We start from the raw sequence: 25,878 nt of genomic DNA on the forward strand, positions 1-25,878 counted from the left end.
AAAGTTTCATTTTGTTTTCTTCTGAGATGTGAGGTATTATCATGAGACTTCATGACTGACTCCATGAAGTCCCTGAATTCCTCCCATTTCTCCATGAGAACGTTTTACTTTCTACTGTGAATACAGTATGCAGATATTCAGAAGCCGATGTCTGAAATAGATGTGTGAGGATGGAGGCTGCATGTATCCATGGGATTGTCATGTGCAGTGCTGGTTAGGAACAAATATTTCCAGGGATCTGCTTCACTGCACTGTTCACCATTTGCATCTGCCTCTTGGTGGTCCCAGTTGGTGTGACAGCTATTGAATTGTTCCTAGCTGACAACTGAATGGGTCAGGCATACTGTTCCCAGTTCATGGTTGAGAGCTTGTAAGCACTTGTAGTTTGGAGTCTTATAAACTTTGCAAAGTATTAGCTTCAGGGTTATGACATTTGTGAGGTATGAGCAAAGATAAACTGTTTAGGTGTATTTGATGTGGGGGCTCTGGCAGCAGTTACTTGACAAAATGCTGACTGCAACTCCTTGTCTCCCCCATCAAAGTGAGCATCTCCTGCCAGCAGATGATTCTCAGTTGAGGCTGTTGAATGGGAAATTCCAGTGCAGGTTCATTTGAATATTAAGTGTACCTCAATATTGGTTCACTTTTATTGACGGCTCCCATCCATGTCGTGGTTGTTTACATTTAAAATGACCTTTAAAATCAATCCATGTTTAGCTTTTTGTGTAAAGGTAATTTTTATTGATGTTCTGGTTTTTATGACATGGACTATCCCAAGAGGCTTACAGTAAGACTTCCTGTCTTGTAAGATCCATTTTTTCTCTAGTGTTTGGGAGCTCTCTGTGTGATATACAATGAGCACCTAAAGAAGCCAGATTAAACTCTTAATGTCTTAATGTTCTTGAACACATTGCCAGGTGAAGTAGCCAGCTGAGAATGTGGCCTCTTATCTTCGTGGGAAAGAAACTGCTGAGAATAACCTTCTCCTTGTACACTAAAGAAAAAGTGTTTATTTGTATTATTTTTATTATTGCCATGCTTTTATAGAGTTCAAATAAAGCTCCTGACAAGATCTGTGTATATTCTGTTACCAGCTCTTCCATGTTGCCTATATCCTTATCAAGTTTGCAAATTCTCCTCGTCCAGATCTCTGGGTCTTGGAAAGATCAGTGGACTTTGGAACAACTTACACTCCCTGGCAATATTTTGCTTGTAAGTATCAATCCTTGTGTCATTGCTCTTTTGTGGACAGGTTTCTTTAATCATTTCCTCAGTAGCAGCAAAATCAAACCATGGTGTTTGCTGAAGATTTCACCTGCAGAGAAGACAGTGAGCGTTAAATACATTTCTCCTTTCTTATTTAGCAACAATAAATTAGTAGTAAGAGTGTATGAGTATGATACCTTGAAAACATAATTCAGCATGTGAATATTTTTCTCTCTCTTGGGAATTTTTGAGTTGTTTTGTCTGACTTGTTTTTTGGGTATGTCAGAACTTCAGTGTCCTTCATCCCATAGGACCCTGGAGTTTCTTGCAAAAATCAGTGAAATACAAATGCAAGATCCTGGAGTACCTATATAGCTTTTCTTTGTGATAATATGAGAAATATTGTGCCATGTCTTGTCAGGAATTGATTAGGAAGAGATATTATTGTTTTGAGGTATGTTGGTTTTTCTGTGCTGAGTGACACAATCACAGTTACTACTCTATTATGGGGACAATTTACCTGAAAGCACAGGGGATACTTCTCTGTTAATTTAAATTAGAACAATAGGTCTTATTTTCACACATAAAATGAATTTTATTCTTGCTTGGCTAGACTCAAAAGCAGATTGCTTGGAGCGCTTTGGAAAGGAAGCAAATCTTCCTGTGAGGAGGGACAGCGATGTCCTGTGCACCACAGAGTACTCTCGCATTCTGCCTCTTGAAAATGGAGAGGTAAGTGCTTTTAGGAAAGCAATGTGTGATGCTGGAGGCAAACAAACAGCATTGGTTTCAGAAGTTTGTTGGAAGTAATTTTTTATCTATGACTGCTTAAGTCTCTATCAGTAAGTCCATAATCTAAACCTAAGCGATATTTTGGGAGGGTGACCTGACTCCTCCTAATTTTCATCATTCCCTATGGGGGTAGGGGCTACTCAGAGCAGCCTGTGTTTATAGTTATCATAATTTATGTACCTCACTGTAGCCATGTGCATTCGAAGGTGTTGACTGCATTTTCTGAATACTTCCAATTTGCATGGCAAAACTTGGTGCATCAGAATTGCTCATGTGAGTAAAGGCTGTAGAAACAGATATTTACCATTCAAGAATAAGTAGCTGTTAAAAAAAAAAAAATCTCTATATAAGAAAGCTACATGTTTATAATATAATACAAGTATTTGGAAAACATTGCTTTGATTTTAGCCATTGTTCCTTTCTAGGCAGAGCTGTGGCTTGTATTACTTGAATGAATGTTAAACTCCTGGATGTGCTGATGGCTCCTCCTGGCATTCTGCTTTTATGCCTGATGTGGTTAGAATTCAGATCTGAACTCCTCAAGAGTTATTCAGAGTTTTGAGCAGATGGATCTGTGGTTTCATATTAAAATAGAACTTATTTGTTAATGTGTCTGTAAAATTTTCCTAATCAGATATTGTAAAGAATAATTTCCACAGAAGAACACTGCTGGTGCCATTCCCTGTTACATGCTTTATGACTTTTCCTGAAGGAATTGTGCTGCAGTTGGAACAGTCATCATAGCCTTGTTACGTGCTTCAGAGTATAGGAGCCATTTGAAAGTAGAAATCTGTTATCTGAATGGTTATAAACAAAGTCTTTTACTGAGCCCTGTACATACAAACTAGGTTGTTTATTCAGTAGAGATTCATGATTGCTAAGCTGCTGGCAGCTGTTTCTTTAAAAAATAAAAAAGTATTGGATCCCTTGTTTTGGAAGTCAGACAAACCTGCTTTCATGTGAGGGGATTTTCTAAAGCAACACTGTGTACTTTCTTCCAGAAGACCATTAAAATGCTCGCAGGCACTGGACCTGGTAACAATAATATTTTCCAGGAATGTTTATGCCTTGACCCAAAAATAAATGTGCCTTGGGAAAGAGCCAAAATCTGATGTTTTTAATCAGGCTAAACTTCCATTGACACTGTCAACTGTTCAAATAACTACTTGTAACTATTCCTATTGTTTTTTCCTATTAAAATGTAGTTTTTGCATGCTATACCTACTGTTTTCAAAACAGATAGAGGCTTTTTTTTCCAATGTGCTATATGGATAATGAGAATACAGGAGGCTCCAAGACTAACAACACTATTTTTCCCAATATCCTGACTTCAGTATGAAATGCCTAGTTGTTACTGCAAATATGTTCAGAAACAATAGTAAGTTTTTGGATTCTTTTATTAATTCTGCTCTATGCTGCTATTGGCACTTGCAGTTGATATATTTTAACAAGAGCGTGCTTACTTCTTTGTTAGATTGTCGTATCTTTGGTAAATGGCCGTCCAGGAGCAAGAAACTTCACTTATTCCCCTGGTCTTCAGCAATTCACAAAAGCAACAAACATCCGTCTCCGTTTTCTCAGAACTAATACTCTTCTTGGACACTTGATATCCAAAGCTCAACGGGATCCCACTGTAACTCGTAGAGTAAGTACTCTTGTCACTGAGATGTATGTACTCAACAATCATACCCAGCATGTTAGGCACCAAAAAATGGTCTGAATGTTTTAAGCTTGCAATATCCTGACAATGAAATTTGCAGTGACCCTATTTTTCTCCAGGTTTGTTTGAGACATGGAGGTAACTGGGCCATTATGGATTTATGGAGGGGCAGTAATGATTAATGATTTTGTAACAGACCATTTTCATGCCCTGCTTTCTAATATGGAAGGAAGTGGAGTGCATCATGGGAGCTATAAAGAGCCAAAGCAAAATTATTCTGAACTGTCTTTTTGCAGAACTGAGGAACTAAATCTCTTCACCTTTTTTTGGCACTACTTTCTGATATTTATTCACAAACGTTTTCGGAAAATAATGCCTGAGTTTCCAAAGGAGCAGAAATCAAAGGCTGTGCTTGAAAGTTCTTTCCACAAATCATTTGAGATGCCTAGGTGTTTTAAGTGCATTTTGGGCTATCCAAGAGCTTGAAGGCCGAAGTTCCACTCCCATTCAGTGGGTAAATACAAGGAAATACAGGGAACACCACACAGAAATTCATATACTTACAGAGATTTCAGACTTCATATTGTACTGCTATTTTTAACCTTTTCATTTAAAATGAAGATTTGGTAACAATTGGAGGAAACCCTGGGGTGAGGCACCACACAAATGTGTGTGAGGGTTTCTGCACTGAAAAACATAAAGCTATTCCAGTTATTTGACAGCACTCCCATCAAGTGCCCTTATTGCCTTAAGTAAATTTTAAGATGTTGCTCACAGGCAGAGGTAAATGCAGTATGCAGTTCACTTGGCAAGCAGCACAGCTTTAGTGTAAGGAACTTCTGGTGTTATCCTGGCCATGGGGTGTAGGTTAGATGAATGAAATCTCAAGTGTTTTATTAAATTGCTAAAGGAGAGTGCAGATTTTTGTTGTAGAGACCTTCCAAGTCTAGCAAACCTGATGTTCATATTTCTGATGTAATGCAAGCGAGGAAAGACCTATACATACTTCTTGTGCTTGTTCCACAGTATTACTACAGTATAAAGGACATCAGTATTGGTGGTCGATGTGTTTGCCATGGCCATGCTGAAGTATGTAATCCAAAGAGTGCTGAAAACCAATACCAGTAAGTAAATGGAGCCTGACATTTATCTGAGAAAAACAATACATGAATGCTTTCAAATGACCTTTTTATATTATCAAAATATGTAGTGGTGCAAGGATTTTTTTCTTTATATTTAAAAAAAAATAGAACCTGCTAATGGTTGGCAAGAAAACTTGTCAAGAGCGATTGTATGTGAAATATAATAATAGAAAGTCTTAGATTTTTCATTTTAATTGACATAAAAGTTTGGCAGCTTGAGTAATTTCTTAGAAACCCATAGTTCTTTTTGGAAAACATGACTTGATATCACCTTCTTACATTAGGAATTAGAAGTCCAACTCAGGAACAAGGTCAGTGAACTTCATGGAGATATTGAGCACTTTAACTGAGCTCATGCAAGATCTAATAGCTTTAGATCATTACTGTAAAAACATAAAAACAAACTGAATTAACTATTCCCTTTCCCTGTCAAGTTCGTGACCTCCACGTTGATTTCACAGGGAATTAGGTCAGTCTTCTTGGCTCACCAGCTATCAGGCTGTCTCAAACATATTTTAAAAACCTGCTTTAAATCATCTGTTGCTCTTATCCATAATGGCATTAAAACAAACTTCTATCAGGACAATGCAGTATTTCCAGTTGTGTTTGAATGAAGAGTAAGTGGGGGAGATAGGTGCCTCCATTCCAGATGTCTGTGCTAGGGAAAAGTAAGCAAAGAAGGTGAGAAATGTATGAAAATAGGATGGTTATACTCAAAAGTCTTACTGCCCCAGTGTTATTAGACTACACACATAAGAGAAGAATGTTGTAAAATGCCTCCTGAGTCTCAAGGTCTTTGTTCCTCCCAGGATTCAGTTACTATGCAGGATGGTAAGACCTAGCCCACAATTAGAGCCTGCCCTTTAAGTAGGCTATTTAGCTAAATAAATCAAAAGCAGCCCTAAATTTCATTGGTAAATAATGTGCACAGTCTTAAAAATAACAAGATCAAGTTATGATCTTGGTTTATTAAAAACACTGATAAAATTATTGTAAACAAAGCATAATGGAAAAATTATGAAGGCATGCGTTTAAAGGTGATAAATATTTTAATTACTGTAGGCCAACAAGCTTGAGCCTTGGAACGAAGCTGAAACAAGATACATCCTAAACTATTGTATACCAACTTGATTTAATAATCTAAAATAGTTTCATAATCCAGTCTGTTGAATCCAATTATAAACATTTTCTATAAGTAATGTGTTGTAATAAACCCATAATCACATGATTAAAGTAGTCAATCTTGAAGAATTTCAAGAAAATTCCAAAACATTCTAGTATTACTGATTGACTTCTTTACATGTGAGGTTTATGTCCTGTCCTTTTCATACAATGTGTAAGTCTTGTACTGCAGTAAAATGAAGAAAAAACCAATTATTTTTTATTTAAAAACTTAAAAAAAAAAAATTAAGCCCAGCTTTATTAAGAGGCTTTCACTTCTGTAGGTTTCAGTGTGAATGTCAGCATAACACTTGTGGGGAAACCTGTGATCACTGCTGCCCTGGATATAATCAGAAACAGTGGCAACCTGCAACAGCTGGGAGCACAAACATATGTGAACGTGAGTAGCCAAAAAGATGGTGGGTTAAAAGAGATACTGACAAGAGGGTGGGAATTAGCTGTAGCACACATGTTCATGGAACATAACCAGCATGCTTTAACACCCTTTTTTTCTGTATAGAGAAAATTCTTTCCATACAGAAAACGGAAAAATGCAGTGAATATTATTTATGTTCTTCTTTCTTATTAAACAGTGAAAATACTAATTTGTGTGAGAATATGACATGAGAAAAGTGGAAGACTTTTTGTAGAACATTGAGTCAACATCCCTCCCCAGTCATAGCTGTCTGCTGACAGGCTATGGCTTTCCAAGCAGAGCAGAGACTATAGGCACCTTTACAACTCAGCATATTCCTTTCCATTACCCTGCCTCTTGGTGTTCAGGTTGCAGAGATGTTGCTTGAGGCTGCCACTGCTTACAGGTGCTTGAGCTGACCCTCCCTTCTCAGGCTGAGTTGCCCCCCACTGACCATATGTCAGTGGCACAAAGGTGTTCTGGTGGGGAATCCTGGTGATTCCACACTTGTACCTCTTCCCATCCTTGTATTTGGGAGTTTGGGGTATGATATCCCTACAGACTGACTAGTCAAGCTGGAGAAGCCCATTCATTTGCCTTTCTCCCAGTTCCCCTGTGTTTCATTATTTTGTTAAAGAAAGTGACAGCATGGACCCTCTTTTGGTGATGGGTGTGTACTGTCACACATGGGTGTTTTGCATCCCCCAGACAGAAACCAGGTAGGGTGGTTGCCATCTCTGTGCACAGCCATTTCCTTTGTGTCTGGCCCAATTTATTTTTCTCGTCTGCCTTTCCTGAGAGTAGCATAGCCAGTGGGTACAAACTGGTAACAGGAGAACCTTAACTGAAAGCCAAAGAGATGGACCTATATAATTAGTCTGAGGAATAAAGAGATGGCTTGTTTAATTAAAACTGCAGTACTATGACTTGGGATGTGGGAGGGAGGTTGTGTGTGATTAAAATGTTTGATAGGAGGCAGGCATGTTGGGACACAATTTTTTGAACAATATTTGAAACCCCATTTAAGTACCCCTCTTTGAAAGGAAAACATTTTCTGCCAGAAAAGAGGTAGACAAAGAGCATAAATAATGTCATGTTTTTTGAAGAATGAGTTTATAGAGGATCATCTATAAGATTCTGAGCCAAAACCACTTCGTTTCTAACTAACGCTGAAAAAATTTCCTTTTTAGTATGGATTGCTCCTAGCAGTTTGAGGTGATTTGTTGAGAGCGTTTGCCAGGTGCAGGCTTCTTTTGCTGGCAGTCAGGAGTGAGGGAATTAAAGCAATCTTGTTCATCTTTCCAGAAGCCTGAGGTTCCTTGAGAGAAACTGCTTGAAAGAGGTTGGTGGGAGCTTATAGGGATCAGCCCAACATTTGGCTGTGAGCTTCCCAGTACGTATGGATCAGCAAATGGCCCAAAGTGGTGAAAAGGTGTTTGATGAGGTAGAAGGGGGTTCTATTCCCCTATCAGTGAAAATGCTATTACTATAATCAGAGGAAGCAATTTTCCATTGCTGTTAGAACACATAGCTGAGCTGTACCTCACAGATGGTTTGGCCCTAGAGGCAAGGGAGGTTTTATTTACATTGTTAATTACATGTGTATATATATATATATATATATATGTTTTATATATATATAATATTATCTTTTTTTCCTTTTTTGACTTAATATCTTAAGCCGGCATCTCATTGTGTAACTTTTTGTTTTCTTGAAGAATTATATGAGTAAGAAAACCCAAAGATCTTCATAGGCTATTGCAACCTGGCCAGGGAGCCCAGTCTTGAACCCTATCCAGTTCTTGTCGGCAGACCATAAGAGAACCTGATATCAGGGCACCTCCTCAGCTGTGTGGTTGGTAATTTTTGGGAAAAGGTTTCCTTATCCACAGTTCTTCAGAGAAAAAGACATAGAGAAGATACAGAGAATGATCTAGTTTCTCTTCTCGTCTGTATGATTATGTAGCAAGAATGGAGAATCAGTTGTCCCTGAGTTGTGCTCCCAGTTGTACCAGGAACTGGGAATAGACTTTGGAAGAATTACCTCCCATTTGCTTCTCTCATCCTGAAGAAGGGCCAGAGCCCTTAGCTTCTGTAACCCATTACCTTTCAGGGTATTGTGTCCCCTAGTCCAGATGAAGGGAGGATTTCCCTAAACATGAAGTAATAGCTTTATCAAGTCATAACTTCAGGAATTTCCTGGGAAGGTTGCCCTGGGGTGCTGAAGCAGCTGTAATTAAAAGATCAACTAGCACTGAGATGCTTGGGGAAGCCTGGTTTTGCTTTCTTCATTCTTTCAAAAAACATCCCATTTTCCTCTCCAGCAAAGAAGGAAGATCAGATCAGGAAGAAAAGAGGACATGGAATGAATTTATGGCCCTTTGATTTATTCTATTTTGTTTGCTGTTATGGTTGGTTACTACTCAGGATTATATTATAGCCAAGTTTGCTGGTATATCTGTATCTACAGCTGAATATGAGAGCTCTTTGGTGTAGGTCTTTTTATTTAAATGTATATATCTTTTCTATAATTGTTAATTTTAAATAAAGGTTTAGTGCACATTGCATCAGTCCAGATGTATTTTTGAGGCATGAAAAAATAAGATAAACATTTGAGCATGTTTTTGATAATTTAAAAAAAACTGCTGTGGCCATTCTTCTGGAGCTTCCTAGTCCTGCGTTTATGCATAACTAGTTTAGTTTTGAGATGGTACAACTGTTGCCTTCTCTGATAAGACTATCTGCATGTTTTCTTCATGTCTACATTACTGTACTATGTTTCTGGTATGAAAATCCAGTTGTTTATGGGTAAATATGTGCATTTGAGTATACTCCAGGATGCCTGAGTGTATGCACACATAAAAAAATCTAATCTTCTTTTCTACCTCTGCTAGAGGTAAATGCTGGAGATTGCTAAATTCCATCATTATAAAAAAAGCTGACTTGGAATATTACTTTTTCAGCCTGCAATTGCCATGGACATGCCACTGATTGTTACTATGATGCTGACGTTGATCGGCGTCGAGAAAGCTTAAACATCCATGGGCATTATGAAGGTGGAGGAGTCTGCATTAACTGCCAGGTAAAAAGGTCATTTTGATCAGTTTAAATAAATGTGTACACCAGTAGTTTTGGGTCTGACCAGTCCAGATAGGCCCATTTCTCTGATGGTGTTATTACTTGTACTCAAAGTGTGGAAAAAGGTGCGTGAAAATAATTTACCTTGTTCAGCATTGCTTGTTAATGTGTAAAAGACACATAAAAATTGTATTGATGCTCAGTCCTGTGTGATCGAAATAGAACCACACAATGTAACAATCAACTGTAAAAATTCCCTTTCCTCTTGTTGCAAACTCTGCCATTTCCCTGCTTAACAGAAGGAAGTAAAATTAACCAAATAAAATGCCAGCTCAGGCTCAGCTGGTTCCTTACTGCAGCAAAAGGCAGAGGGCTCTCTGTCATCAGTGGAAATAAAGGAGGATGTAGACTATACCAAGATGGAAAGTTATAGGTATTGGGAAAGCACAGAATCATAGAAGGGACCTCTGAAATTCTTTGGACTAGTGCTCCACTCAAACCAAGGCTAGATGCAAAATTATATCCAGCTGCACTGAGAAACAGTTGAATTCTGAAAATTTCTGAGGATGCACTTTACACGCACTCTGGGTAATCTTTTACAGCACTTAATCACACTCTTGTTCAGTAGGAATTTCTCCAATTGCAGGTTGTGATAGTTGGCTTTTGGGCTTTTGCTGTGCTTATGTGAGAAGAGTTGGTTCTGTCTTTTGTGTGGAGGAAGGATGTCTTAGGTAGAGGAAAATGACCATTAGGCACCTCCCCCCTCCAAGCCAACCAAAGTCATTCCCTCAGGTTCCCCTGAAAACTGAGTGAATGAGCTCCAGCCCCATAATTATCTTAGAGGCTCCATTGGATTCAATCAGAAGTTTTAAATTTGGAATCAGAGACTTTACACTGTGTCTGTCATAAAAGGATAGCACGCTCTTGGAAAGAACGAGAATTTCTTTCACTCTGATTTTGTTCTACTCTAGCAATGACTATGAGGAAAGATCAAACAAGACTCCGATAAAGATCTGATTTTGGACTTCTCTCTGCTTTGAGCGGGACTGAACTACTTGACCTCCTGAGGTCCCTTACAACCTAAGTTATTCTTTGGTTCAGTGATCTCACGGTTAAATAAATCCAGACTTACTTGGAAGTCTGTCTTCCTTTTGTTGTCAAGTCATCTGATGTATAAGCAGCTGACCAGAATTCTGCATTACAACAAAATTATCATCAGTTCTATGTTCCTGTGAAACCTGTGTGTCATGATTTATGTAATACCATGCTGTGCATTTGAAAATATAGCTGTATTTAAGCAACAGAAAAGGGAAATATCCAGTGAACAGTATGTTTTCCATATTCTTCTTAATATAATCAGATGTTGTCCAAAAGGCAGGCAGAAGAGAGTAGAGTTATTTTTACTAATGTGAGTAGAAGAAATGTTCTTTGTGTTCCAGTTGACATTTCTGCGCAGAACTTTGCTCATGCAGTCTGGCAAGATTTCCCATGTTGGTCCTTTCTGTCAGCTCTTTGTTCATGAAAGAACATTTCTTTCAATACTGCTTCCAAGATAGAAAATAGCAAAATTAGTCTAAATCTACAAGTCCTGGTTATATGACTGATACGAATTGTTTATAATTAATTTTGTGGAAGTTAAGGTGGATTAAATGAGTTTACCATAGATCCAATTATAGCTTTCTTTTTTTTTTTTTTTTTTTGTTTTCATCGACAAAGCGCATTAATTTTAGTTTAATTTTACTGTTTGTGTCAGGGGAAAGAAACATTTTAGGAATGGATGCCTGAACAAAGAAGTGATGTAATTGATAGATAGAAGATAGAATCAGTTTCTTTAGAGTATGATGACAAAGGAGCTCTGGAAATCACATAGTCCTACTCAAAGTAGGTGTAATTAGATCAGGTTGCTCAGGAACTCATTCCTCCAAGCTTGGAACACCTCCAAAGATTGGAATGCCACAACCACTCATGGCAACCTGTTTCAGTGTTTGACTGCCTGCATGATAAATTTTGTCCCTAATATCGAACTGAAATTTTCCATGTTCCAGTCTGTGCCTATTGCCTCTCATCCTTTTGCTGAGCACCTCTCCTAAGAGTCTGGGTCCATCCCCTTTGTATTCTCTGATCAGGCAGTTGTAGGGAGCAATAAATTCACCCTTCTCTTCTCAACGCTGAAGAAACCCAACCATCTCAGCCTCTTCTTTGATGGCATGTGCTTCAGTCCCTCACCATCTGAGTGGGTCTGTCCAGAGCACCTGTCATCGTATCACACAGCTCCATGAGGTTGATTGGGCATACTTTGCCCTAGGCACACTATGCTGGATGTGTCCCATCACCTTCCTGTCCTTTGTATGTTCTAAGATAATTTGTTCACTGGATCTCCTTCCCTGGTGAGCAGTGGGCCCCTACCCCCTTAGCTTTTGTTTTGCTGCTGCTCTACTCTTGGAATCTTTCTTTTTGTGTTTCACCTTCCTTCCTCGTTTTATCTCTGCTAAGCTTTGGCTTTCCTAACTCCACTACTGCATGTTTGGGCAATGTCTTTCTCTTGCCACCAAGTAGCCTGTCCCTGCTTCCACCTTCCATGTACTTTCTCTTTGAGCTTGAGATCAATCAGGAACTCTGTGTTTATCTGTGCTGGCCTTCTGCCATGCTTGCACATTGGAAAGAACTTCCTTGTTCTAAGGAGGCTGTCTATGAGCTCTTGGTCCCTGTTCCCACCCAGGACACTTCACACAGGATCTTGTCAAGCAGCGATCTGAACAAGGACAAATCTGATTTTCAGAAGCCCAGAACTGTAATTCTGCTATTGTCTTGTTTGCTTGTCTTTCATACATTGAAAATAACTTCTGGATTAACTGCACCCTGCTGCATTGTCTCTCTGGCATCCTCCTGAAGCTCTGTCTGGGCTGGGGCCACTGATGTGCCACTAGAGTGAGCACCAGTAGCCACTGAAGAATGTGCAGAGTCCTGAGTGCCCTGCTCATGAACTGCCCACCAGTCCATCCAGGAAAGGCTGTGTCCCTGCACAGCCCTGAATTGCAACACTCCCTAAGGAGGAACTAAACAGGGAGTGGGAGAAATGCTTTGGTTGCTCCAGGGCAGAGCTTCCTGCTCTGGTTCCCCAGCTCTCATGTCTATGAGCTCATCAGGATGCCTCATGACCATGATTTACTCAACTAGTACTTGCCATCACTGCTGTAATTCAAATTGCTTAGGATCTTTTTGTGTGTGTGTGTGCCTAAACGACTTATTTATAGAGACATATACTTTTCTAATGGAAAATCTGGTTTGAACTGCACTGTTCAGCTTTTGGTTTATTTTGGTCTTGCTGATCTTAGACACAAGGTATTTGAAAATTAATATACAGTATAAGCAAAAATTCATTATGCAGTTGCTTGAACAATATATACATCATAGTAAGAAAGTAGCCTAAAAAGAGATATTATATGATATAAAGCAATATTTTTTCAATTTTTTTTTAATGGGAGGAGGGGTTTATAGTGCTTTAAAGATAAAATTCAGCTGCTTTATGTGAGAATACCACAATTCAGAAGCCTGTAGAGAACAGGTGGTTAAAGAACACCACATAATGATTGATGTCTATTGCAGTCCTATTCCATTCTTTTTTCCCCTTCTTAGTTGTACATAGAAACAGTGTAAAGGATGTTATTGTTTCTTAATTCTTCCAAGTTCCTCTCTTTATCTCATATTATCCTTTTGTTTTATTTTACACAGCATAACACAGCTGGGATCAACTGTGAGAAGTGTGCAAAAGGCTACTATCGTCCTTACGGTGTTCCAGTGAGAGCTCCCGGTGGTTGTATACGTGAGTCCTTCTCTATGGAGTATCTTCTCCTGGTGGCTTGAGGGATTTGGGCTATAATCAAGGCATAGGGTGCATCTTTTGGGGAGGCAAAAATGAAAAAGTGGTCAAAAGATGTTGGAGAATAGCTACAAATGAATTTCTGTGTTGCTTTAAAGCTTTTAAATTGTATTCTTCTCAACTTATGTGTCATATGAGCATAAATCTTCAGAACAGCAGAAGGATAATAAGAGGAAGTAGGCCGTAAAAGGGTACTGGGGAGATAGGATGATGGAAACCTGGAGTGCTGCAATACACCCCACAGTGAGGAGGATCTCAGGATCTCTACGAAGCCATTCTCATCTCCTGCTCTCATGATCTTGTTTCTCTTAGCTCTCTGATGTACATGTGAGGTATCCTGTGACTCTTGGGTTACTTGAAAATTTTATTCTATAGCTCAAAAGGTCACAAGGGTAACTACTCTGATCTTATGCAGTGCTGAGCCCACTGATTAATAAGTGATGCAATGGGGTAATTACTGATAGAACATCTGAAAAAGAACTGAGTATAGGTAAGAGCTAGGTGTTGGATTATGAACAGGCTGAAGGAGCCATGTGACAGGTAGAAGGAAACTACAGTTATGTTGTGTTCGGGGATTGAAAGGAGTGGGAAGTCAGCAGAGCTGTGGTCATAGTGTTGCATGTAGTGTGTAAGTGAAAGGGAATAGTGTGGTGCTTAGCCTAGATCATGGAGACAGAGGAGTTGTTGCCACAGGAAAATTGCTGCAGTCCTGTGGAGGAACAACGTGCAGCTTTTGGAATTAAAAAACCCTGAACACTCTAAGAAAATAACATGGGTTTTCCTTTTAAGGGATGTATTGGTGATATGTAAGTACTTGGGAAATGTTAACTCTTTAAATAATGAGTCATTCACATCTGCAAGTTTATTGTTATAATGCCATTGTGCGCTGCTGTAAAAGGCAAATTAATTATTTTCCAAAGAGTGCCTAATTGCTGGTGCTTTTACTTAGCCTGCAGTTGTAACTTGGAGCATGCAGATGGCTGTGAGGAAGGGTCTGGCCGCTGCTTCTGTAAGCAGAATTTCCAGGGAGACCACTGTGAACGCTGTGCTGACGGATTCTATGGTTATCCATTTTGTGTCTGTAAGTATACAAGTAAAATTGCCCCTTTTTCCGTATTTTAAATGTGCATTAAAGAATTAATGGTTTTCACGCCTCTTGACTTGGTTGAAAAACATCTGGCATCTCAGCTTCACATGTTTATGTGTTCTGATAAATCAGTTGTTATACTACTGAAGAGAGTTGGGTTTATTTAACAAAATGATAGCGACTTGAAAGACAAAGAGATTGTGCTGCATTCTCACAATTCTGCATTCATTGGAGACATCAAGTTTACAGCCTATTCTCAGTAAGTTGTGAACTCTAGTCCTAAAGCCCTGAACAAATTGTTTAAACATGTGTCAGGATTTGTGGGGATAAAGACCACCTGGACAGGGAAGTAGTTCTATGTCTGTAATGAGGGGGAGCAAATGGGTGTGTGTTCTCCTTGACACCTCCTAGGATTTGGAACTTGCCTCTCTGATAAACAATGCTTTTCCCATAAAAAATTATATATAAAATAACTGAGCAGGAAATGTAGCATCAGGATTGTATTTGCTGCATAAAAGCTTCTGACTCCATGAAAAGATTGCAAAAATGCATCAGTGGGATGTTTTGTGCCCTCAGGAGAAAGAAGTGTGTTTCTGACAGCTGATAAAAAACAAGGGTTGATCTGGGACCAGATCTGAGGTCTGACTAGAAGAGAGGTACCACAATAAAAACACAAGAAAACAATACAAAACAAAGGAAAAAAAACCCTGTGAAAATTGAATGTTGTCTGAATTCAATGTCTGTGATAGAATAAATCCTGTCTGTACAGTACATTCTAGGTTATCACATCTCCTATATCCTCATGATTGAAATTCAACATTTTTACCGAAGTTCATCTCAGGTAGACATTGATCTAAGTCCCATGGATGTTTGTAGCTCATTGATTTTGGATTCTATCTCAATGCAAGAATGTTTAAGAATGGGAAAGACAATCCAGCAATCTGGAGGACTCTCAAGTAAAAAGCTCCTAAGATGTACTGTACATGTCATAACTTATGGCAGTTCACGTATCAAGTGGTAATGCCACACAGAAGGAGATGGACCTTCAGCTGGAAGCAGGAAATGTGACGTAAATATGGAGCTCCTTAGATAACTCTCACAATGCTGTCTAGTGTAAGAAAGCTTTCTGCATGAAAGGATAGGGAGCAGGAAAGCAACCTTGTGGCATTTCTGAATGGTGTCTGGCCTTTCATGCTGCTTTTTAGAGAAGGGAGGTTTGTACCTGAATTGGAAATCAAAAGTACACTGTCTCTTATCTCTTTCCTAAGAAAACTAAAGAAAACTAAGCTGAAGTTGGTTACTAGAGTCATATGCATATCGTGCTCTCTATATTGACAGGAGGTTGCTTCATTATTCGTCATGATTTTTAATGAAATGAATGTGTTTGTTTCAAATACCTCGTTGTTTCTTTTGTTTTAAAGATACTCCTGTATATCCTTTTACTTCTTCGATTCCAAGAGATGCTGTGGCTGGTGACATAATAGGCAAGTTCTTGGTGTTTTTTTCCCCATTTCATTGTTTTTCCCCATGTTGCTGTTTTTCACTGTTTTAGTGGCGCCTGGTCTTTTGTAGAATCATTGAGTTGATCTTTATGTAGTAGTTTTGCCTCTGTTGGTATTTATCTTTCAAGAGAACCTCTGTTTTTGCCAGAAGTTCATCATATTGTCATGTTTGTACTAAGCAGTTTAGTGGGCTAGCTCCAGAAAGAGTTATGGATCAAAGTAACTTCGGCCAGCCTCCGGCAAACATCTGCAGGAGGGGCTGACCATCTTGTTTGGTGCACTTAAGAACAGATCCATCAAGACTTTCTGACATGTACAGCTCTCTGACACAACAACCATTGCTTTGCAGTGTAAATCTCTTTCTTCAGGCTAACTGGCCTCTGCCTCTGGACTGTCCTCTCTCACCTGGCAAATTGTACATTGCCCTTGGCACTGAAAGATTTTGATTTCTAAGAAAGGTTCATATTTCTTTTTCAGCTCACTGCAAAGTTGCCTCCACACAATGATTCCCTTGGTGGGCTTACATTTTTTAGTCTGTATTATCATACTGCACAACAGAGACATCATCACAGCTAGCACTTAATCATTTGCATACTTATAATGCACTTCACCTTTTTACAGCATCCAGAATAATTGCCCTGGTAGACCTCGGTGTGCTCTGTTGCATATCCCCTTTTCTCACAAATTTTTAAAAAGAAGAAGGAAAACTCTGAAGGAAAGTGAATAAATATAACAGGAGAAAACATCTTGAGCTATTTACAATGAGCAGCATCAGAATTTGAAGGCATAAGAAAGGCAGCTGCCTCTAAGAGGAAGTTTCTGTAGAAGTAGTAAGTTTGTGCTGTTAGACTAAGCACAATTACAGGTTGTTTTTTAAATGAGATTTGCATGTAAGGCTCATACAAATAGGGTATTTTTGTTCAAGAGTAATATTTACCAACTACTGATCTGTTTATCTCTGAAAAATGATAATGAATTCTGTGATTTGATGCACTAACTTTGTTTTTTTTTCTTCTCCTTTCCTGTTTTAACTAGAAGGAGGCTGCAAACCAGGGTATTTTGGCCCCCAGTGTCTGCGTAAGTGATGTCGTTTCTTTGACACTTGGAGCCTGTGCTCCAGCATAAATGCCAGCCTTTGGCTTCCAAGGGAAGTAGGAGCTTTAAGATCATAATACTGCAAATGTTTTCTTTACAAATTGCTCTTCAGCGTGCCAGTGCCATGGTGCGGGAGTGCTGGGCAGTGACTGTGATGGAAGCACCGGGCAGTGCAGATGTCGAACTGGATTTGGGGGTTTTTCCTGTGATACCTGTGCAGCTGGGTATTTTCAGTACCCCTTCTGCCAGGGTAAGCCAAACATTCCCTTTTGGCAAGCATATCCAAAACACCAAGTTTTATCCTGAAGGGTGTTGTTATTTTGCCATGGACATGTATTCATAGCAGGCTGTCCCAAAACTCACACAAGTCAAAGGAGAATAATGTGACAAGGGAAGATTTTGATCTAAAAATGCCCCCCTTTCCTTGGTTGCTGTCTGCTGTTTGATTCAGCTGCCAGACTCTAGTTTGTGGTTGGATTTAGTAACATTAATTAAACTTAGAATAACTGTGGAAGCATTTCTGTTACTTATCCTTGGAATTTTTTTTTTTAATTGTGTTTGATATAAGTTAGCAACCTCACTTTGATGCACCAAGCTACCCTATCTAATCAATACTAGAATACTGACTGGTTTTGAACATCAATAACTGTCTCTATACTGTCTTTCTAGGCAATTTATTAACCACTCTCACCTGAGATTGTAAATCTAAACCATAAATTGTTTGGGTTCAGTCCCAGAAGTGATGGAACTACTTTCAATAGCTGGCATACCACTTGGGACTGATAAATCAGACTCTCAGTGGGGCCAGGCCAGGTGTAGTGCTTTGACACTGATAACTGAACTTTGAGCCAGCGTCACTGCTCTTTCGTTAATGTTTTCCTTGTTCCTGAATTTTTACAGATGTGAGCAATCAATAAAAGCTGTTATGAACCCATATAAATTTGATGGGAAAATTGTGGTTCTGTTGAGCATCAGGGAGCAGGGAGTTGCTTTTTCTGCTCTTTTTTCCATATATATTTTTATTTCAAGAAAGATAAAAGAAGAGAGCCTGTGCCTGTGCAGAAGCTGCCTCTGAAGTATCTTTTCTCATTGGCAGTGTGTGAATGTAACTTGCTGGGTACCCAGCCCGAAGTCTGCGATTTTCTTGGGAGGTGTCTTTGTCGCTCAGGGGTCGCTGGACTTCAGTGTGACAGCTGCCAGTCTGGCCACCACTCATTCCCTGCCTGTCAAGGTAAGGCTGCTCATTGCATGTACAGCATCAAACAGGCCCCTGAAAAGGCAGACAGGAGTGCTTTCCAGGACAGCAGCCAAAGCAACGTTCACAGCAGCAAATGGGCAACTCCCTCTTCTGCTCTACAGTGAAATCCTCTTATATTCTAATTCTCCAATTTCAGGCATGTTTCAATAGTAGGGAAGAATTATATAGTCCTTTTCCTCACAGGCTTTTTTTTCCCCTCATGGTCAGACTGATGTACCCTCAGTCAGCACAGCTGTCTTACTAATAACCAAGCATTTGAAAGCTGTTCTCACATGGAGGCCCACAGCAACAGGGCACACTTGACTGCTGAGGAACCAGCAGAGCAGAGCTGTGAAGCACCGGTCTGAATTTGCAGAGGGTCCTTGTTTGCTACCTTGTAAAATGTGTGTTCTGTAAATATGAAAATCCGAAGCCCTCGTTTTGCCCTTCATGGTGGTTTCTCACTCATTTTAAGATCACCTGACAAGCATTGACCCAACCTCTCTCCATGTAGGCATGAAACATGAAAGATCTCTATGGGGTTTCCCACCAAGGACTAGCCTGCTTTTTTACAAGACAGGGAAATTAATGGAGTATAACTTTTGAGTATCATAATGGTCTTGTGTGCATACGAGGACTCCCATCAAGTCCTACTTGGCCCTAGGTTTTATCTGCCTTTAAAGTGAGTGAGAGAGGGACCCTTAATCCTTAGTGATTTTGCCATTGAGAAAGAATATAGAGTATTATAGAGTTCTGGTATGTGCTTTCCTGTACTGATTAACAAGATTTATGTACAACATTATGATTTGCTTTCTTCTCTCTTGTTATTTTTGGCTATTGGCTATGTCAGTCTTCTTCCTTTGGGCTTATGCAGTTGTTTATCTCTGATAAATGGACAGCAGAATTCTTTATGGCCTCGTGACCTGGTTTCAGCTGGGGAAGAGTTAATTTTATTCCTAATACTGTGTACAGTGCTGTGTTTTACCTTTTTTCCCAATTCTTTTCCCCATCCCATGAGTGGGGTGTGAGTGGCTGCGTGTACCTGGTTGCCAGCTGGGGTTAAACTGTGGCACCTTGCAAAGACAGACTGTGTTGTGTTACCAAACAAAATGGGTGGAATAAAGAAATACCTACCACATAATTGTGGGTTTTATGGTTTGGAGTAGATGAACATTTTTAATGAAAAACATAAAATCAGGATCCTGCATTGGTACACACTGTTCACTGGTCTTAAAATAACCTTTTTTTTTTTTCCCTAGAACAAAATCAAGTAGCAATCTTAAAGCAAATCAAACCCATATTGAATATGTTTGATCTTGGAGCACCAAAAGCTGAAAAGAGAAATAAAAGCTTAAAAGAGCATGCAAAAACAAATTGTAAAAGACAGATAAAAATAGTTGAAAATACAGTCAGTGGGATTACTCAGAACTGCTGCAGTTCACAGTTTGTTCAGTTAAAATGAGCTGCCATGGGTTTAAACATAAATTAACACAGCATGCTGCAAGCTGTGGTGGAAAGTGAGCAGCCCAGCCTGCTACTCCTGTAAAGAGCTGTCATCTTCAAAAGGGAGACAGACCTGTATTTTTTGGGCTGCTGTGACTAGAACTGATCTCTCTGGTCTTAGCTTGTTGAACTCAATAGAAGCTTTATTCAAATAAAGTGGTATCAAAACAAAGCCTTTAAACAAAACAGTAATACTAAAATTAGGAGAGAATGCAATATAATAGCCAGCTGATGGGGGACTGTAGTGTAGGTGATGTTCTTGGAAGCTTCAGTATTTGTATTTCTCTTATACTAACTTCCTAGCAAGCCCTGTGTCTTTCCAAGCATCTTTAAAGTAAACACAGCAAAGTCAGATGTTTTTGACTGCAGCAGAAAGAGGAACCAAAAGGGGGAACCAAAAACATGAACATGTAACAGGAAGACAGTGTTTGTTTTATATTCATGTCAGTCAGCCCTTTCTGCCAGTTGTAACTTCCAAGTGGTTAACTACAGCACTTCATCTTGTACTTGGGACAGCTGGGATGCCCAGATGGGGTCCCATTCCTGTACCTGTGAAGTGTGACCCTGCAGAACATTCCAGCATCATCTCAATAAAATAGGAAGTCTTGTCTTCTGCTCTTAGCCAAAATAGTGGTAATTCCATGAGAAGTTTATTGTTAATAGTTGACAACATCCTTTGAGTATATATTTTAAAGATTCTTTTAAGTATTTCTCTCATGTGACATTCTTTCCAAATGTGAGATGGGTTTCTGTCCCTTACATGTGTCTTGCAAGGCATCAAACTGAATCTCTTAGCTGGGCATTACAGAATTGCAAGAACCAAGATTATCAGTGGTTGAGGAGGCAATTGCAGAATAACCATCTGTTTCAGGATATTTATTTTTGGTGGTAAAATCATGGTTTGTCTGGTTTTCTGAATGCAAATGATTGATTTACATTCAAAGGTAAGTTTTTTGGCAAATTCTAGATTTAGATGTGCATCTGTTATTTTTTTTCTCTGAGCAGAATGCAGTTGTGATGGGGAATACATGTGGTCCTGGAGGGCGGTGTCTGTGCCGTAGTAACTATGCTGGGCTTAGATGCAACCAGTGTGCTCCAGGATATTACAGCTATCCCAACTGCTTGCATGAGTAAAAGACTCCCCTAGTTTTTCTGGGGTTTTCCTTCTTATATCTGCAACACGGAAGAAAAGAAATCTTCTCAAATATATGTCCATTTAAAAGATTTCCATTTTGATGGCACAGGAACTTTGAGAAAATGTCTGTCAGTTCCATAGGTTAGTGTTCTGTTTTTCCAAGTGACTGCTTTGCATACAAACCCAAATACTATAAATCAGGCTAAATACACATTTAAAAAATAATTGTTAAAGGCTTCTGCTGTCTTGGAGTTTAAGGTATTTGAGTCCCTCCGAGGTAACATATTAAAAAGCCCTTTCAAGCTCACACCTGCCACATTGTGCTTCTTCACTACTCCATTCCACAGCTCTGTTTTCAAAAGATCTTTCACTGTGTTTGTTTTATAAAGGTATCAACAGCGAGTGTGACCCTGCAGGTAGCGCTGGTTCTCACTCTGTAAGTATTCTGCCATTGCAGCTAACAGTGCATGTTAATAATTTATGTACCTTTGCTGAACACATCCAACTCCTTTCTCAAGCCCTGAAGCCTGCTCTTAGACTCTAAAAGAATTGCACGAGTTTGTTTGCAGAGTATGGGCAGAAATAAATGTTTTGTTTTGTTCTTTGGTCATACCAGTGCAAACCCTTGTCAAGGGTGGGGGCTTTTTATCTTTTATATGCATACTGTTTATGTCTTTTTGGTGTACTCTTAACACTAACATATACATGAAGCTATAAGCCTATGCATGTCTCTAAGACCTGGTTCTGGGTTGCAACAGGCCTTTCAACATGAAATTATTCTTGAAAAATCATTACATCTTTGTTGCTGTTCCACTATTACTGTTATTAATATGATGATGGTTATTAGTGGTTGCATATTACCAGAAATCACAGTCATTGTTAAATGTGTAGCAAAGACCACCTAAAGGGTGAGTCTGATGGATAGTACGGGTACCTATGTAGGCTCCTGTATAGGGTTATGTCTGTCTTCCACCAATAAAGATAAGACTAAATATGAAAATGAATTATTGTTTTTAAGAAAATATGGAGTTTATACTTTGTGCAAAGCAGTTAATACTTCAGAGCAGTTCTAATAAGGCTATAAAAGAATTGGAAAGCACATCCTTTGGGACCCTTAGAATAAATTAGATTCATGAAAAATATGCAGAGTGGAATAATCCTGTGCTGATAGTATGAGACAAAAATCTAAGATGTCTGAATCAGCCTGAGATCCGTGTATCTGTAGAAGTCAGTAAACTGCATGAGCTCTTAACAATATTAGTTTTTTCTTAGTAGTAAAGAGCAGTAAGTTTTTTATGAAACAGGAGAACCCATATTAGCTCCTTTCTGTTGTTAGGGATATTGTCAATGTCTCCAGAACGTTGAAGGTCCTACCTGCAGTAAATGCAAACCCTTGTACTGGAACCTGGCCAAAGAAAACCCCGAGGGATGTACAGGTATGGCTTCATGACACGTTTTTCTGGCTTATGAAATGTAGTCATCTGCCTTCTCTGACACTATCTTTGCTGCTCTTTGTGACTTTCACAACTCTGGTTAACAGCATGTCTCTCATGCTGCTTAATTGTAACACCAAATTACCCATGATACCAGCATTTACTTTCACAAAACAGCCCATAATTTCATGTGTGTTTGCACACTTGAATCAGGGTGTGCTCTGAAGTTACAATGATGTTCACTTCAGATGGCCCTATGGCAGATTTACTGGAGAGAGACAGGATTTTTGCCTGTAAACATGAAATCAGAATTTGGCTCATTGAGAAAAAAGGTGCTTTTTCACTTTATATTCTTTCCTAACTTGCAGTGTAAAGCCTTCTTGTGGCCTCAGGGTGTGACAAATCTGTTATGGTTTTTATCTTTATAATAATAAATCTGTGATTGTCAATGTTTTCCAACAGGGAGTATATGTTTTTCAGGCAGATAATGATAATGAAGATTAAAAAGGGTAAAGATAAAAAAATTTTTAAAGAGTCTCTCCAACTATTTTCTTTGGAACAGATTCCACCACGACAGCCACTTAGATAGGATGAGTAGCTTTAGACCTGATAATGGTGTCATTACATTTTTTACTTCAGATCTCTAAATACTAAACAACTCCTCAAATATTAAGTACTGCACTTTTCACATAATTCATCTTCTCTGCCTTCAGTCAAAGAGTCAGTACTGGGTTTCTCCAAATTTCTAGGTCAGCATAGCTCCTCCCTGCAATATTTTCTCCATTTCTATTCATATGGAGAGTTGATTTGGTCCCAGAGTATCACTGCAGAATGGAAGTTGCTGGTCTGGCTGGAAGATGCTGTTTTGTATCAATTGTCTGAATGTTTCTATGAAAGAAAACAATTGTTCAAGTTGTTCAATATTCAAACTCAATTCTGTTCAATTCCAACTCAATACTGGTTTTTGTCAAATACAAGCTAGATCACTTTAAAACACACCAGGAAATCACACATACTACTTAGAAGTCCTCATTCTTTCTCCTCTTTTTCTTCTCACCTCATACCATTATCTGTCTGCTGTTCTGAACCTTCCAGAGTAAAATCCACCTTGTGGCACTTTGACTCCAAATTGCAGATCCAGGGTTGTGGGGTTTTTCCCTGCAAAGTATCACGAGAAGATGAAATGCAGGTGTCATTTTTTTCTTTCATCTGTACAGCATGCCAGTGCGATGTGAGTGGAACACTAAGTGGAGTTGGAGAATGTCAGCAGGTAAAGTGAAATTAAAAGAAAGATATTCATTAAATTGATTATTGTAAAGATAAATTATTGTAACATTTTCTAAGGTAGAAATCTTAGTACTGTTTATTGCTTTTGAACATAAACCAGCTAGTTCTATACAGCAAATAGTCAATTTTATACATCCTAGGGATATATAAAGCTTTTAAAAATTTTTGTCTTCTTGAGTTTATGTATTTTCTAGTCTGTTTATTGAAGATGATAAATGACAGAAATAATGTCCAGATAATGGGGGTTTTTTGTTGAGATTAGAAAGTTTTTCCTCTTTAGAATTAGTGGGAATTCAGAGTATTGAAAGATTAAAATTCTGGAAAGGTACTGAAACATTTTTGATTAAATTTATTTTTTTCACAGGAAAATGGGCACTGTTACTGCAAATCTAATGTTTGTGGAGATTCCTGTGACACTTGTGAAGCTGGTTATTATGCTCTTGAAAAAAAGAATTACTTTGGCTGCCAAGGTAAAATGAATAAAGGACATCTCTAGTGGAACATTTGCACTTAGCACAGAAGTCTTTAGAATTCCCTAGGCTATACTTTTAGAATGGGGATGTTTGGGTTACCCATGTGCACAGCATTGTGCACTGGTGCTGGTAGTTGCTTGTAATCTGTGTGACTCCTCTTTGCCTTTCAGCAGGAGAAGGAACAAGGCAGATGTTACCGCTGTGCTTCCCAGTCATTTTGTGCATGTCTTAGAAAACAGGGTGCTTTTAGACTGTGACATCAATACTTTTTTAGGAGCACTCAGCCTTTCAATCCAGCTTGAAATTTTTAGCCTTGACATACTTGTTCCTTAGTACAGCATATTATATACCTCGTTACTAGAGGTGTCCTTTAGTTGGTGCCACAAGTCCTGTCTCCTGTAGAAAGTCATTCAATATTGTTGTCCAGTGTCAGTTGAAAATATGCATGTTATATGAACACATACATTGTAATTTTGTCAGATAGATTAAATATTGGGGTACCAGACTTTGAAAAATTGACATCTTGCAAGTTTTTAAAGTTAGGTTTTAGATTTTGTTGTTTGTGGGGGTTTTTTTAATAATTATTATTTGTGATGTTGCTGCAGAAATTTTGACTTGCTAGGAAAACATCCGAATAGCTGTTCTGCAAAACTGCAGCCCTGCATTTAGCAATGTGGCATGGTCTATTATTTGAGGTTTTTTTAAAAGTGACTTTTGTTACATTCTAAGGAGAAATTAAAAAAACCACAGGCACAAACATGGGAAACTCAAAATAATTGCAGCTTATGCACATGTATTAAGTTGTGTTTGAAAGAGTCTGAAGGGCTCTGGGAGGAGGAAACTAGTCATTAATGGTGCTTAATTAGGTGAAGCCGTGGAGTGTTTTCTGGTAACTTTTGTCACTCTTTTTCTGATTGGCTTTTGCTCTTGGCCTTACAGGCTGCCAGTGCGACGTTGGAGGATCCCTCAGCCCAGCCTGTTCCCAGCCCTTGGGCAGCTGCCAGTGCAGGCCACACATCGTGGGCACGACCTGTCGGGAGTGAGTCCAGCTGGGGTTCCTGGTAGCTCCTGGCAGAGCTTCAGCACAGTTCTTTTGAAACTGTCCATAAGTCCCTTGTTAAACTTTCATGTGACAAATTTCTTTTTGGATTTGTTGATAATTAACTGTTGCAGTGCTAGGTTTGGTTTAGCAAGCTGCAGCTTTCCCTGGGAGCTCAGCGGGGCTGCTTAGGGCAGGGCAGCCATTCCGCCCTCCCGTAGTCCATTTCGGACGGCCCCGCACTCTTGCTCCGGTGGCTGTCAGCTCTACAGCACAGTGACGGCGAAGGAGGCGAGAAGGGACCCTCCACGAGGGTTTCAGAGGATTTTTCCTGGTGATCCCCAGAGGCAGAGAGACCTCCTGATCTGGGTGCAGGGGGGTTTTGTCAGATCGCAGGGGCGGTACCTGGGCGGAGTTGGGGTACAGGAACCAATAGGGAGAGCCCGAGGGAGGGGCCAGGGCTAGGGGCAGGGGAAAGCGGGGGGGAGCAACAGGGGATAGGAAAAGGAATGGGTGAAGAGAGCACCACAATTAACTTGGTAAATTGCACTAGTTATTGATATTAATTTTCCTGGGCAGTTTCCTTCCTATATTTTAATAAGTTTTTCTGACTTGTTTCCTTAAATAACCAATACCAGTTCTGCAATAGTATTGCATATCTATCAAGAGTTGTATAGGAAAAAGTATGAAAGCTGTAAAAGCTTCTGGAAGGAAGACTCGTTGCATCCCTCTTTCCAGGTGTCTTGAATCTAC

General features: G+C 39.3%; 1 protein-coding gene across 3 annotated transcripts in view; it reads left to right on the top strand.

Annotated features, from left to right (window-relative positions):
• The window catches only part of LAMA3 (laminin subunit alpha 3), a 111,279-nt gene that overhangs the window by 19,510 nt on the left and 65,891 nt on the right, over positions 1 to 25,878 (top strand). For 2 of the 3 annotated variants that reach the window (XM_032123642.1, XM_032123662.1), the window contains exons 3-19: positions 1,095 to 1,212; positions 1,820 to 1,938; positions 3,473 to 3,643; positions 4,685 to 4,782; positions 6,246 to 6,361; positions 9,340 to 9,458; positions 13,187 to 13,277; positions 14,284 to 14,415; positions 15,843 to 15,905; positions 16,959 to 17,000; positions 17,131 to 17,268; positions 18,115 to 18,249; positions 21,283 to 21,329; positions 22,230 to 22,329; positions 23,544 to 23,596; positions 23,978 to 24,083; positions 25,026 to 25,125. In XM_032123642.1, the coding sequence (XP_031979533.1) occupies positions 1,095 to 1,212; positions 1,820 to 1,938; positions 3,473 to 3,643; positions 4,685 to 4,782; positions 6,246 to 6,361; positions 9,340 to 9,458; positions 13,187 to 13,277; positions 14,284 to 14,415; positions 15,843 to 15,905; positions 16,959 to 17,000; positions 17,131 to 17,268; positions 18,115 to 18,249; positions 21,283 to 21,329; positions 22,230 to 22,329; positions 23,544 to 23,596; positions 23,978 to 24,083; positions 25,026 to 25,125 (1,748 nt within the window). The remainder of the gene's footprint in view (positions 1 to 1,094; positions 1,213 to 1,819; positions 1,939 to 3,472; positions 3,644 to 4,684; positions 4,783 to 6,245; positions 6,362 to 9,339; positions 9,459 to 13,186; positions 13,278 to 14,283; positions 14,416 to 15,842; positions 15,906 to 16,958; positions 17,001 to 17,130; positions 17,269 to 18,114; positions 18,250 to 21,282; positions 21,330 to 22,229; positions 22,330 to 23,543; positions 23,597 to 23,977; positions 24,084 to 25,025; positions 25,126 to 25,878) is intronic. The other variant, XM_032123652.1, reaches the window with a different exon arrangement.

Source organism: Corvus moneduloides, chromosome 1 (genome assembly GCF_009650955.1).
Source record: "Corvus moneduloides isolate bCorMon1 chromosome 1, bCorMon1.pri, whole genome shotgun sequence".
NCBI lineage: Eukaryota > Metazoa > Chordata > Aves > Passeriformes > Corvidae > Corvus > Corvus moneduloides.